The following is a 15951-nucleotide window of genomic DNA, read 5'->3' on the forward strand; positions in this document are numbered from 1 at the left end:
AAGCCGAAAACTACCTATCCTGATGCAAGATATTTTCGACTTATACTCTTTCGTTAAAGTCTGCATATTGTTGCATTTCCGTTGTCATCAAATTCCATTCATGTGGGGGATTGTTGGAAATGGTTATAAAATTCTGGATAAAACCATAATTTTTTCCTAAGTTCGGTCTATTTTTTAGGTGGGCCCCGAGTGTTGATTTACTCGGGTCAAAGTGGTAACGCGTTCTATGCCGCGTTGTGATTCACGTGGTATATTTGGTTGATCAAAACCATTACCGAGTGAATGGGAAATTGAAGCCAAAGTGTGCTCTATGGAAATGGAGTTTTGGTGGAAATTCCTTAAGGTTGTAAATTGGCTTGTCCCACATTGATTTGGTGGGAAGTTTTGAAAGGGTTTATAAGGCTTAGGGTGAGATACTTGGGGTGTGCCCCAAGGGGTACCCAAGTGTTTTAGAGGGAGAGGTTATGGGCAAAATGGGCTAGACCCATTGGACCCAAAAATCACCACACGCGCCGCCGCCGCCGTCCGTCCGGTCGGGCCGGCTGGGCTGGCCTGGGTGTGTGGTGTGTTGGGCTTCTAATCTTTTTGGGCCAAAAACATTTGAATTTAATTTTATTTTTTATTAAAATAAAATCCAAAATTCAAATTAAATTGATTTGGATTTTTTGTTCATCCAAACAGGGCCCTTCCCGTTTTCAAACAGAAATAAACTGTTTTGGAATTAGTGCACACCCAAACAGGGCCCTTCCCGTAATTGCTATCTGTTTGAATTGTTGAATCTGTTTGAATTCAAAACCCAACAGGTATCATACCTGTTCAATTCAAAACCAAGAGCCACATACCTGTTCAATTCAAATCCAAGAGCCACCTTCACATCTATAAATAGGACCACCCTCATTTGATGTTTTCCATTCAGAAATTTCGTATTTCACTTCAGCTATTTATATTCTTCATCTTGCTGCATTTTATTTCCGAAAGAAAGAGTGTAAACACTTAGTGTGTTCGTAAGGCAAACAATTAGTAGTGCTGCTATTGTTTGTGGTAGATCATTTCATCCTGGGAGATAGACGTCCGAATTCTGAAAGCACCGTGGAGAGGACGAATCTGTCTTAAAGACACAGTGTTAAACACTGGACTTGATCAGAAAATAACTCGAAGAAATTAAATCAAGTAAGTTATTTAATTTATTTTCAGTGTTGTTTTTATTTATTTAAATCAGATTTTAATTTTGTTTTTGTAACAAAATAAAATCTGTTTTTATTTATTTATTTTTATTTCGAGTTTGATTTTTGTAATCAAACAAATTCTCTCATTTTCTTTATTTCTTTAAATTCTATTTGTTGTTGTGTACACAATAGAATTAAATCTTTTAAATACAGTGAAGATTGTCCAACAACATGCCCATGATTTCCTTGGCAAGAATCTTGTGAGAATGTCAGACAAACACAATGTTGTCCCATGTTACTTGAGCACAACTTAACTATAAAGATGCTCTCATGTGCACACTGCATGCTCGCAAGTGCACATGTGCACACATACATACAGAGGAACCTCTATAAGGTTTTGATCTATTGTTTTTTCCATTGTTTATACAAGGAAATACATAACCAATAACTAAGCGAGTTCAGCAGAATTCAAAAGGCATAAAGTATAAATTATCTCTGCATTCATGGCCCAGCCAAAATTGAGTATGCTATATGCTTACAATGAAATTGTCAAAGCTGTACAATATGCTTAACCTAGAACAAGTTTAGACCTACAGAAGAGGCAAAGAACTACAGCACTAGAGCATAACATGTATGTCACATTTGATCACTAAATACTATACAGCTATTGACATCTCGAAATAATACAGAACCCTCAGTAACAAATGGAAACAAATGCTATTAGATCGCCAAAGCTCAAGTACAAATTATTTTATGGTTAAATTTTGGAGAAGATTTTCAACTAGATTCAGGATTATTTTGTATGTATCTTTATCTCAAGATCATCAAATCCCATGTCTCATTTGATTCAGGATTATTTTTCAAAAGAAACTCTACTATTTTTGGTAGTAAAAACAAGATTAATCATTACTATTGACTGAATATCATTGACATATTTAAAATTATAAAACTTGAATGTAGTTAAAATTTTCAAATTAATCATTAGTTTTGCATACTAGTAAAACAAAATTATGCCTAAAACTCAAATGCATATATAAGGCAACTAGTAATCTTATAACATTAACCATTTTTTTTTTTTTATAGATAACATTAATCATTAGTTTTGCTTTTTCGGGTCCCGAATGCCCTTTTCGACTAAGTTTATGCTTTTTCAACTCTAACTCACAAACGATCCTTGGCCCTACAATTACACCATGATTCGTATCTAACTATCCAGCCATTTTACAACCAAAAATAGCAAAGTTTTGAAAGTTTAGCCATCATAAACAATTAAAAATACAAGAACTTGATATTTATTTCCGAAGCTAAAGTTGAAGTCTAGAGCAAAAAACAAACAGATTGAATGGAAATAAACTTGCAAAAGAAATAACTCTAATTTTTCAGAAACACCAAAACAATAGAGCTATTTAATTAAACATGGCCTACACATGGTACACTGTAAACAGTACTGTTAAAATCCACCTACTCTCCACCTACTTCACCCACTTAAACCTACTCCACTAAACCTACCCACTACACCACTACCACCTCCACTTCACCTACTCCTTACCTACTACATAAACCTAACCCACTACACCACTACCACCTCACCTACTCCACTAAACCTAACCCACTACACCACTACCACCTCCACTTCACCTACTCTTTACCTACTACACACTCACCCTCTTCTATATATAGGAATCATGAATCATTGTAATATACACATCAAGAATATACATTAATCAATAACACATACAATTTATTCTCTCTCTATTTCTCTTTATACATTAAAATTTACATGGTATCAGAGCAAGGTTAACAACCTAGTCATTCTGCTTCACCGGCGGGCGGCAGTCTCGCCTTGGCCGCCCGCCGGACCTCAACACATACCTCCTCTCCTTTCACCTTGGTCTCACCTTTCCGATGCTCTAGTCTATACCATTGAGGTGCCAAAGGGCTATCTGGTGGAACCCTTGTAGGCACTTCATTCATGTCGAAAGTCACTTTCGCTATAATATCATCACCACCTTCATCGGCGTCATCCAAGTCGGCAACGGCAGCTTCGAAAGCATCCTCTTCACAATCATCCCTCTCTACTACCCTTTACTGGGTACACTCTGGGCACAGTACCATGCCTGACCGGTTCAGGCCCTTGACCAAGGAAGCCCCAAGCCCACTTGTTAGGTGGCCTTGGTTCATAGCTCTTGCTTTCCTTTTGTATGCCTGGAGAACAGTCTTGTGGGAGTTGTCCAACTGGAAAAAGGTTTTATCAAGTATTACCCAGTTCGTGGGATACCTCTTAAAACTTGCACTGGCCCTTATTTTCCATTTCATTGGTGATCCAGTAACTTCTCTGATCAGAGGAATAGAAACTACACTTTACACCATTCGAGCTTTCTACTCAGTAGTGATAGCATATACTCCTATTCCAGAGCTGACTCTGATCATCGTGCTGGTGTCTTCCGTAATTGCCATTGCTGAAGCTTCTGTTCCAGACTCTGTAGACAGCCAACCATACCTTCTTACAGTAGCTGGCTTAATCGGTTTTGCAGCCGTGAGAGACTTCATCTTCGAGCTGTCCTTCTGGACGCTCCTATTGGGATTGTTTGGTTTTGCTCGGTTTGTTAAGAAGAGGGATTATGTTTCTCCTGTGACAGCTACTCCGAATCCAGATGTTCTCATCTGTACACTGATGTTTTCCATCGCTGAAACACAGTTTGGGACGTAGATTTTGCTGTACCACTTGGCATATACCACTCCACTTCCTTTTCCTCTCATCTTCTCCGATGCTCAGATTCTCCAACCCATATTTTTTCTTTTTTCTTTTTTCTTTTTTCTTTCCACACACTCCTGTTCCCCACTCAACTTTCTTTTTCTTTTTTTTTTTTTATTATTTTACTCCATCTTTTGAAAAGAAAACGAAACACAAATTGATTCTTTTTCTTATATATATATATATTTCTTTTTCTTCTTTCCACCACCCAACTTTTCCTTGAACCTCAACTTTTTATCTTTTCTTTTAAAAAAATATATATATATATATATTCATTCCCTCTCATTTTTTTCTGCTGAGTCTTGTAGCTTCCAGCCATTCGGATTTGCACAATACACCCATATTTTATTCATCTCAGGGATCAACCCCGATCACAATTTTACACACAAAAAAAAAAAAAAAAAAAAAAAAAAAAAAACAAAACAAACAAACAAACAAACACCCACCCACAGTGGGATTTTTCTTCTCTACTCTGCCGCCGGTCTTTTCTTCTTGCCTCCGTCCTGGGCGGCCCTTGCCGGTGTTGCCTCCGTATTTCTCACTCCACTGGGCATGATCACTACTCCCTGCTCCTCCACTGCAGCATATGGCGGACCTCCAAAACGGAACATCACGGTGGCCTTCCGCTTCAGCTCCTTATTTTTCGCCTTTAGCACACTTATCTCTGCTCGCGCATCCTTATACATGCGTTGGAGCAGAGCCAGCTGGGAGTTTAACTGCTGCACCTCATTTGCCCTACTCTGCAGCCGGTTCGACAAGTTTGTAACTGCAGTCATGGTTTCCACACATGACTTCAATGTATACTGATTGGCTTCCACATCCGACTGCACTGCCATTCTTTGCTCCACCGACCGCATCGGAAAGTTCAACGGAGCAAACTCCGGGGCGCTTGGTTGAGGTTCCAGTGCCACCGCACCAGTTATCTCTCTTGTTGACTCGTTGAGGTCGGGAAAGAGGGTGAGCAGACCGCGGGAAGACGAAGCCATTTTCTGGGTTACAAAGTGTTCCAAAGTTTCTCTCTCCGAAGAGGCAGAGTTTTTCAGAGACGGGTTGGTTTCAGCGGTTTCAGACTGGTATGCACAGCCTCCGCCTCACCCTTGGTTTAAATAGCCAGGGCCGATCCGCGCATCGCGCGCCACTTGCCGACAGACAACAACACGGGCGCGCAAGCCAAGGCGCTCACGGGCCTCGCCAACATGTCCGGCACATCTTTTTATGACTTGGGCTCGCCTTTTGATGGCACGCCTTTTTATGGATTGGGCACGCCTTTTGATGGCACGCTTTTTGAAAAATTGGGCACACCTTTTGAGGGTGCGACTTTTTAAGGGTCCGACAAGACTCTGTAAACTGTCCCGACATTGATTCCGGTTAGCTCCTTCATGGGTCCGACAAGACTCTGTAAACTGTCCCGACATTGATTCCGGTTAGCTCCTTCATGGGTCCGACAAGACTCTGTAAACTGTCCCGACATTGATTCCGGTTAGCTCCTTTATGGGTCCGACAAGACTCTGTAAACTGTCCCGACATTGATTCCGGTTAGTTTCTACAAGGGTCCAGCAAGACTCTGTAAACTGTCACAACAACTGTCACAACATTGTCTGCTACAACGGTCCGACATGACCCCATAAACTGTCTTCTACATTGGTCTGACACAATCATCCAGTGTCTTCTACACCGTTATGACACCACCATACAGTGTCCTCTACATGGTTATGACACCCCCATACAGTGTCCTCTACAACGTTATGACACCACCATCCAGTGTCTTCACCAATGGTCTGACACGACCATACAGTGTCTCATATCCTCTTTTATTTTTATGTATTTTCTTGTTTTGTTACTCTCTCCAAACTCAAGTTGGTTAGTTCCTATCCCCCTTGAGTTTGCGGGGGGCTGTTAAAATCCACCTACTCTCCACCTACTTCACCCACTTAAACCTACTCCACTAAACCTACCCACTACACCACTACCACCTCCACTTCACCTACTCCTTACCTACTACATAAACCTAACCCACTACACCACTACCACCTCACCTACTCCACTAAACCTAACCCACTACACCACTACCACCTCCACTTCACCTACTCCTTACCTACTACACACTCACCCTCTTCTATATATAGGAATCATGAATCATTGTAATATACACATCAAGAATATACATTAATCAATAACACATACAATTTATTCTCTCTCTATTTCTCTTTATACATTAAAATTTACAAGTACAGACTACCCTAGTTGTATTTATTGGAAAAATGAAACATCTACTATCTATTTAATTTGAGAGGGATGGATAGAGAAAGAAAAGTTCCAGCAAAAGCGAAACATAATACCTGTCTGATAAATATGGATTTTCCACCCATGTTAGGCCCTGTGATATTCTGGAACCAACTTTTTCCCCTGACCTGTTGTGATGAAAATCAAAATAAGCAACCAATGAGAGCCATTTTATTTAAAAGACAAAGGGGGTGTTTGGGAAGTTAGTTTTTAGGGTTTTTTTTGTTTTTTTCCACTAAATGACAAATTGGTTACAAATCCAAACAAAATATCACATCAAACCCCATAATCATTTCACTTTTTCTCTCACAAACATCACATCCAACTACAAAAAAACCCAACTATCTTCCCAAAAAAAAAAAAAAAAAAAAAAAAAATTCTCCAATACTATCCTACAACTAAAAAAACCCACAAAATAACCCACTTCCCAAACAAACACAAAGTAGTAAGATAAAGTAACCATCCCTTAGATTGCATAAAAACTCACTAGTTTACAATTATTTGGAATAAAATTCACCCAATCCTGTGCCTCGATACAAGGATGTCTACTTCATTCTAATACAATATCTAACACATCCTGTTATGGCCACAATACAATTAATATCTAGCAAGTGCATCTTTCTAACAAAACAGAACATCAATATTGTTGGAAAAGACCAAAGGAAGCAAATAATTTATAAATCATTACTGAAGTGGTGATGTCTGGTTGTGTGTAGGGAGTGGGGCAACTAATAGCCAGATCAGCAAAACTAAGTAAGACATCCAATTCAGAAAGCAACACAGCTAATGACTCAAACACCTGCACAACCAAAACATCCATCAGTTTAAAACAATAGCAAGATAAAAGTAAAACTGTATTTTATTGTTCATGTTACAAAATTTTATGACGTTATTACAAAAAAGACATGTTATATGCATCTTGTAAGTGATACACACACTATCCTTCTTCCTTTTCTTATTAGGTGTCAAAATCCTGGGCAGTGAAGCAACACAACTAATGACTCAAACACCTGCACAACCAAAACATCCATCAATATAAAACAATAGCAAGATAAAAGTAAAAATGTATTTTATTGTTCATGTTACAAAATTTTATGACGTTATTACAAAAAGACATGTTATATGCATCTTGTAAGTGATACACACACTATCCTTCTCCCTTTTCTTATTAGGTGTCAAAATCCTGGGCAGTGAAAACTATGATAACTATTTTAAATAGAAGTTTACTATCTCTGTAATCTATTTTTTGTGTACTCAATACAAATCAATATTATAACGTTATTACAAAAAGACATGTTATATGCATCTTGTAAGTGATACACACACTATCCCTCTCCCTTTTCTTGTTAGGTGTCAAAAGTGAAAACTATGATAACTATTTTAAATAGAAGTTTACTATCTCTGTAATCTATTTTTTGTGTACTCAATACAAATCAATATTACAGTCCATAAATGATACATGATAGAGAGATGTGTCATCGAAAAGTAGTGTGCAAGACTATAGAAAGTCAACCTACCAGCTTGTTACTAATGAGAAACAACAGGAAACATAATCCAGATAATTCCAGTGTTATTCAGTCCAAATTGTATAGTTCTTAATTGGGTTAGTTTTTGTTATACATTTTCAAGGAGCAAAACAATCCAAAATCTAGCCTTTTATTTCCATATCGTTTCCCAGAAACCAAACAAATGCAAAGGGAACTATAATTCTTCTTTCAACACTAATAGGTTGTTTTTGAGCTTAAAAACTTAAGTTTTTGTGACAAAGATGAGACCAGGTTGAACCCAATAAACCATGAACCACATTTCCAAGAAAATAAGAGAAAGACAATTTGAAGAATGCCAAAAAATATGGAAGATTAGAAGAGAAGGGAGTAAATTACCTGCAGAACCAATTGAGGAGGGAATCCCACAACCCCATTTCAGAGAAAATGAGAATTTCAGATGAATCAAATCGAGTTATCAAGAAAACCCTTTCTGTTTTTGTTTTTTGAGTTCTGAGAAAGCAATAAAAGCAAAACAAAACAAAGCATCATGTTCAGTAAATTGAATTGACGCGAGAGAGAGAGAGAGAGAGAGAGAGAGAGAGAGAGAGAGAGAGAGAGAGAGAGAGAAGAGAAATAAAATTAGGGGTTCTGATTCCCCCACTATATTCCGCCCCTACTACACATCTCAATTGCCGCCTCTGTCGATTCCAGCCTCTAAATTTGGCCAGCAATCTCAACGTCAAATCCCTTTGTTTGCGTCTCCTCGATTTCAGAGAATGGCTGCTGGTTTGTGATGGTGATATCAATAGTGGTGGTGGTCGTGCGCTCTGGTATCGACAGCGATGGAGAGAGGGAGAGAGAGAGAGAGAGGGGGGGTGGGGAAGAGGAGGAGGAGGAGGAGGAGGAGGGCGTTACAGAGAGACAAAGGCGTGATAGAGAGAAAGAATAAGGAGCCTTTTTTTCTGGTCTATCAGCCACGACACAACAAAGGCCATGACAAAAAAAAATCTTTTTGTGACGGGAAGAATAAGCCATCTATAAAAAATAGGCCTTTCACGATGACTAATGGTTTGCCATTGCAAAAACCATCCAACATATTCTTCCTTTTTTTTGAGACACGAATTGCCGCCACAAAAAGTGACCATTGGCGATGGGGGGTATTAAACATCGCAAAAGGTTACTTTTTGCAACAGAAAATATGCCGTCGCAGAAGGCTCCGTGTCTTATACCCCTTTTTCTAGTAGTGATATTTCAAAAAAGAATCAAAATATGGTTCATTATGCAAAAGGAACAGGTTTAATTCTTCTAACTTTTTACACATACAAAATTATGTAGTAACAAGGCTAAAAATGCAACTTTTTCTTCAAGAACCAAATCAAAAAACAAATTTTTTGAAGTAGAGCTAGTTATAACTAATAACCAATTAAAAGCCTACAATAAAATGAAACATGGATGCAATACTTGTAAAAAAGAAGGGGATATAAGAATGAAAAAAGTGGGAAACATAACAGCCAGACCATCTCCATTTCCCAATCTGTAAAACTTCAAATTGATGATGTCATTAGAAAACAAGTTCAATTTGATAGTTAAGGAAATTTTTAAAGAAAGTACAATCACAAATGGTCAACCTCAATTGTCAAATATAGGACGGTTTCTAGACTTTAAATATATTGTGCCATGCACAATAAGGGTGCTTTCAAGCAACCCATGAGAGGGATATGTCATACTATAATTTTGCTTTTGAATCTACACCTAAATGCTGTTTTCTGTGGCAACCACAAGTTTTTGACCACAATGGATCAGTTTTTTATTAATAATGAGCAGTGGTCCAGCTTGAAAAGTAAATATTCCCCTCATACTATGGAAAACATATCAGATCGATTTTCATCCTTGGGCCTTCCAACAAGTTAGTAATCATAGTTATAAGTAATCATAGAGAAATCATGGACGAAATGGCGAGGTTATAATTACCTTCATTATATACAAATGTAAGAGGTAGTGGATGTTGTGAAAGGCTGGTTTGTGGGGATTTCAGAAGTGGAAGTGGTCGAATGATTGGGCCATTCATTATACACAAAAGTAGGAGGCAGTGGATGCTGTGGGCAGCGGGCTTGTGCTGGGATTTCAAAAGTGGAAGTGGTAGAAGGATTGGGCCCATCAACTACAGTAGAGAAAAGAATAGTACATAATAAAAATCAACTATTAGTATTCAATATACTTTTAAAAAAACACAAAGGGTGTATATACCTTGATAGTTGATTAGTAAAATGTGTCTTCTTTCCCACTCTTGATTTAACCGATGATAATCACCAAATTTTGACCAATCTCGATTGACCTTTGGCCCACCCCGAGTTATGATTTTTATTTCTACAAGAGGGTCCCTCAAAGTACACTCAAAATCCTCCTCCAAACCAAATTGCCGTGGGATTAAGTAAGGCCGATGATAGACAATCTTCTCAAAACAAATAAGAATTGTTCGGGATATGCCTAAGATAGCCGGTCCCCTCAAGGGAAATGGAAAAAAGTCCACAGGCAGCCTTTCATAAGGCTTCCATATTATCTATAATAAAATAAAAAGAATTAAACTAGTGAATTATAGAAAATAAAAAAAAATAAAAAAATAAAAAATAAAAACTACCAATTGATTAAATAATTTGCGTGAAAAATTTACTTCATCGCCTTGTAGGTTTTCAAAGAATTGAACAAAATTATTTATCTGATGGTGGTTCTAGTTGTCCCTTGTGATTAGATGAAAAATATTTAACCATTGCACAATCAAAAAGAACACTGTGATGGCATCCCTAATCTTAAGTATGCGAAATTGCTCAGCTAGAGTACGGATGCGCTCCAGAGCAAAAATCTTCGCAAAAAATAAAAAATAAAAATACATATCAGCCAAATATCAAAAATCCAAAAAAAACAAACAAATTAAAATATGAAATTATTGCTTAGCATTAATGTATAAAAACAGTTAGAAATCTCCTTTCTAGGATGGACATTATTCTTCAGCTTTGCCATTGAACAGTGTAGGTGTGATAACAGCACAACCCCCACACATAACTTCTTATTTCATTGATGTTTTCCAACAGAGGAACAAACAATATTGAAACATGAGCTCCAGATGGATCTGGAGCTCTAACACACCCAATGACATACAGTACATATGCCTAAACATACCGGTCATATAGTACATATGTCTAAACATACCGGTCAAACTCCAGACTATTCTCCTCGACATGATGTGGGACAGTCATAAAAATTTCCTTTAGCCATATTTGGTTCGGGCCAAAATCATCTCGTCCAATGACTGGCTTACCATCTACAGGAAACCCCGTTATATATAATATATCTTCTAATCCAAAAACAAGGATACAAGGATCAGCAACTCCAAACTTAAAGCATCCTTCAGTTACATCATATTTACTAATCATCGTAGAAATCAAAATCATATTTACTAATCATCGTAGAAATAAAGAATACATATTAGTAAATATGATGATTAATAAATATAATGTAAATGAAGGATGCTTTAAGTTTGGGATTGTTGATCCTCATACCCTTGTTTTTGGGTTAGAGGATATATTATATATACTGGGATTTCCTGTAAATGGTAAGCCAATTACTGGACGGGATGATTCTGACCCAGCCCAAATATGTCAGACATATTTGGGATTCAATAACGTGTTAAGAGTAATGAAGAAGAGGAAAGAAGTAACTACCTCGAATGTCACTTTAAGATGGCTCAGGAAAGTTTTTATGACTGTCCCACATCATGTCGAGGAGAACAGTCCGGAATTTGACCGATATGTTCGGACATATGTGCTATGTCATTGGGTGTGTTATAGCTCCAGATCCATCCAGAGCTCATGTTTCAGTATTGTTTCTTCCTCAAACATCAACGAAATAAAAAGTTATGCGTACGGGGTGCGTTGTTATCACACCTGCACTGTTCAATGCCAAAGTTGAAGAATAATGTCCATCCTAGAAAGGAGATTTATGGCTGTTTTTATGCATTAATGGTGAGCAACCATTTCATATTTTAATTTGTTTGTTTCTTTTTTAGTTTTATATATTTGGCTAATATGTATTTTTTTTTTTTTTTGGCGAAGATTTTTGCTCTTGAGCACATCCATGCTCTAGCTAAGCAATTCCACATCCCTAAGATTAGGGATGCCATCAGAGTTCCCTTTGATAGTGCAATGGTCAAATATTTTTCATTCAATCACAAGGACAAATAGAACCACCATCAGATAAATAATTTTGTTAAATTCTTTGAAAACCTGCAAGGCGATTAAGTAAGTTTTTCACACAAGTTATTTAATCAATTGGTAATATATTTTTTTTCCCCCTATAATTTACTAGTTTGATTCCTTTTATTAAATTATAGATAATATGGAAGCCTTATAAAAGGCTGCCTGTGTACTTTCTTCCATTGCCCTTGAGGGACAGGCCATCTTAGGCATGTCCCAAACAATTCTTATTTGTTTTGAGAAGACTGTCTATCATCGGCCTGACTTAAGTCCATGTCAGTTTGGTTTAGAGGAGGATTTTGAGTGTACTTCGAGGACCCTCTTGTGGAACTAAAAACCATAACTCGGGGTGGGCCAAAGATCTATTTAAATTGGTCAAAATTCAGTGAGAATAAAGAAATGAAGTTTCCTGGAAAAAAAGAACGAAAAAAGAAGGCACACACACTTATAGTCATGCATTTTAAGAGTTACTAAGGAAAAGAAACTATGAGATCAAGAATCACAATTCTCACCTCCTGTGTTTCAGAATTCAAAGTGTCAACACCATGATAAAATGTGTCAGAACCATCCTGCAAGCCTAGTAATGCGTAATCAAGTTAGTCAAAACCTGTGGAGTATTTCAGTCCTTGAGAGTCCTCTTAACACCATCAAATAAACACTAATCAGCATGTTTAGTTCTAGTTTTCAAAAAATTGTAATTTTTTATTTTTCGTATTTTAATATTTTCCATGAATTTTTTCAATATTTTAAGCAATTTTTTTAATTTTTAGACACCTAACATAAATACACATAAAAGGATAAATTTTGTGATTTTTTTTTTAAAAATACACTAAATATCAAAAAATACAAAAAAAAAAAAAAAAAAACGAAAATTCAATATATTTTTTCGTATTTTTGTGCATTTATTAATTTTTAAAACTATTTTTCTACAAATATTTTACTATTTAAATACATCTAAACAAGGTGCATCTAAAAACATAAAAAAAATTACTTAAAATTTAAAAATTATTCACTAAAAACAAAAAAAAACACAAAAAACAAAAACTCTACTTTCAAAAAACTAAAACCAAACATACTGAATAAAACTTTCACAAATCACACTTGTCCTGGCATGGTGATTCTGCAGCTTAAATCAACACATGATATGTACATTTACTCACGCTAAGTTGCCAACAAAAAAGTGTGACCAGTTACAGTTTAGGGTAAAATAAATATTTGAGCAAACGAGAGGAAGCACATTACAAAGCAAACCTAAGAAGTCAGCAAATGCAGTGCAAAATGGTGTTGAAACAAAAAAATATATTAGGATCATTGACAACTGCTTCCAAAAGTGCCCTCTCAATTTCCCTCCCTGTCATATCAGCAGCATGAACTATTCTGTAATGTGAGTGACCCCCTTCCCTTGCAAGATGCAAGTTTCCATCCTCCCCATGATCAAATGATGCACCCATAGCAATCAATTCTCGAATTCTATCAGGTCCTTCAGTACACACGACCAGGATAACGTAACTAAATCAAATAAAGCTTAACAGTAAGCAAGGGAGGCCTCAATAATCTATTTAGACTAGCATATATGTTTCATTAACATATTTTCAGATTCAATAGAACTGAAAGTGATTCAAGAACAAATTGGCTTTAGAGCCTTCAAAATATATAAAGATTGCATCCAAGAGATAAGAGGCACTAATCTGTAATTCAGCGGGAAAATATTAGTTTCAAACTTACCCTAATAGTCTCCTCATCGCATAGATGAGCCCCAGCTACAATTTTATCCTTCTCCACTGACGGGCACAACACAGCACTTTCACCACCCTGAGCATAGCTTGTGTTGCTTTCATGAGGCTCAGCCTTGGTAATCACCGCAACAGTTCCATGTTTTGCAACTTCAAGAGCACAGTGAAGGCCAGCAACTCCACTACCGATCACAGCAAAATCAAAATACTTAGTGGAACCATCTGTCTGGTAAGGTGCAGTGACTGTTCTAGGGGGCTTTGAATTCGCATTAATTGGAGAAGAGGATGGATTACATCTCCGGACTTGCAAGAGCTTGGACAACCCACTTGACCTAAATGTACAAAACACCAAGCTTTGTTTGGCTTGGTTTGGGAAAAAGATTTTGGAGAAAATTTCTGAAAATTTTTTGTTTGTAATTTTTTTCAAAAATATTCCAAAATCACTTTCTTTCTCCCACCAAGGATCCTCTGGAGTTTTTTTTTCCTAAAGTTTCCTAAAGTGGTGTGTTGTATGGGTGAGATTTAATGCTAAAAAATTGATGTGACTTGTCATTAAATCTCAACCATACAACACACCACTCTGGGAAACTTTAGGGAAAAAAAAACTCTAGAGGATCCTTGCTCTCTTTCTCCTACACATCAATCAATCACTTTTTCTCTCTCCTCTCATTTTCAATCATTTTTTCTCTTACATACATCTACTCAATCACAACAAAATATCAAATCATCCTAAACTCCTAAACTCTAAAATTATTTTCAAAATATATAACCAAACAAATTACAAAAAATTTCTAAACTCTCTTTCCAAAATATTTTTTAAAAACTTATCTTCCACAGTCAAACCAAACAAGGCCCATACCTCTGCACTCAGAAGTACATATATGATGAAAATTTGATTCTCTGCTTTTGTGATAAAAAATTTAATCTAGGAAAAGGACTCCAAATGTTTCCATGAGGTGGGTATGCTACAAAGTCTACTTCACATAAGCTGTAGTATCTGTAAAGGATTTTTCACAATTAATTGCCACTCTTCAGCTGTTCTAAGATTGTACAAAATTCTTAACAGCAAACCTTTATCTATAATTCTTACTAAAAAAACTTATTCATACGCAGAAAAAAAAAAACATTTTTATCTGCAGTAATCTTTGTATGCCAACACATCCGAAATTGAAAGCAAGAAGCATTTCATAAACTGTAGGATTTGCCAAAGCATCATTCCTATCTTGTGCACAAACAAAATTTAAATTAATTTGGCATTGATATAAGCTGGTGGAGCATCAAATCAATAATGGTTTCAGATAAAATTAATTAAAACTCAAGAAAAAGCACATTCTGGGCAAGAAGGACATATGCTATCTCAGAATTGAAATTGGGAGACATAACTGCAGTACACACAATCAAAGCAAATTCTAGATCATAAGACAAGGAAAATGCTATAACCATGTTCTGTATGACTTACCATGAAAGCTCCTTCAGTTCAAATCTCTGAAAGGCCACACCAGAGACCCAAGAAGTTTGTCTGCAACCATGTCCCCAGCAGACCCTCTCTTTAAAATTCAGTTTGCCACTTCCAGCAGCTATACTAGTAGCCATTGGAATTCTACTGCAAGATGATAACAATTAATATGCAAATACTAGAAAGAAGTTTCCTCGTTTAAGCTGTGACTAAGGAAAAAGTGTCATTCTTAGTTCATGTTAAGTGACTGTAACTATACACACATCGAAAGCTTCCTTATTGAAATTTTCCATTTTACACCTGGCTGCTGAGAAAAGTCAAGAAAAAAAGAAAAAGAAAATTGTGTTATGAATCTTTCATTTTACAGCATTCTATGGAACCAAGTCATAGAGTGGAATTAAGCTCTTATTAGTGGATTTTTTCTGAGAGAATATAGAAAATAACAAATTTTATCAGTTTAACTATCTTTCTTACCTTTTTCCAGCAAACAAAAATTAAAGCCAAAACAAATATTAAAAAAAGACCCAAACAGCTCTGATCAAAATAAGGCATAAAAACAAAGAAAAATAAATCAGAAAAAATAAAATCTCCATCGCGATCGAATCAAAAAATAATAAAAAATAAAAAAAAATCATTGCAAAAGCACCAAACAATTACCTACACACAATCAAAACAGAAAATTTTCAATGAATGAACCTCGAGAGTTTAACACATTCAGAAAATTTGGGCAAGGCATTAAATCAAACAGCAATTGTGTATATCAAATCTTACACTTTAATCTTTTTCCGGTTAAAATCCTGTTGGGTTCGTAGCGATTTGTC

At 36.5% G+C, this 15951-nt stretch overlaps 2 protein-coding genes across 46 annotated transcripts in view; one reads left to right on the top strand and one right to left on the bottom strand.

Annotated features, from left to right (window-relative positions):
• The window catches only part of LOC114264187 (L-ascorbate peroxidase 1, cytosolic-like), a 32927-nt gene extending 18897 nt beyond the window's left edge, over window positions 1–14030 (bottom strand). For 3 of the 45 annotated variants that reach the window (XR_014347823.1, XR_014347825.1, XR_014347824.1), the window contains exons 1-4: window positions 8088–9620; window positions 7141–7214; window positions 6893–7003; window positions 6261–6335 (exon numbers count right to left, since the gene is read on the bottom strand). Coding sequence is in view for 21 of the 45 variants with exons in the window: in XM_082900302.1 (XP_082756428.1) it covers window positions 6261–6335; window positions 6893–6966 (149 nt within the window). In the remaining 24 variants the exon portion in view is untranslated. The other 42 variants (XR_014347841.1, XR_014347840.1, XR_014347832.1 and 39 more) reach the window with 38 other exon arrangements.
• Window positions 2909–4718, top strand: LOC145805213 (uncharacterized). The gene has a single exon (XM_082900284.1). It carries the CDS (start codon window positions 3139–3141, stop codon window positions 3874–3876), a length of 738 nt encoding a protein of 245 aa, XP_082756410.1. The 5' UTR covers window positions 2909–3138; the 3' UTR covers window positions 3877–4718.
• Window positions 14031–15951: the final 1921 nt, after the last annotated feature.

This window comes from Camellia sinensis, chromosome 1, assembly GCF_055761805.1.
Source record: "Camellia sinensis isolate YWXY chromosome 1, ASM5576180v1, whole genome shotgun sequence".
NCBI lineage: Eukaryota > Viridiplantae > Streptophyta > Magnoliopsida > Ericales > Theaceae > Camellia > Camellia sinensis.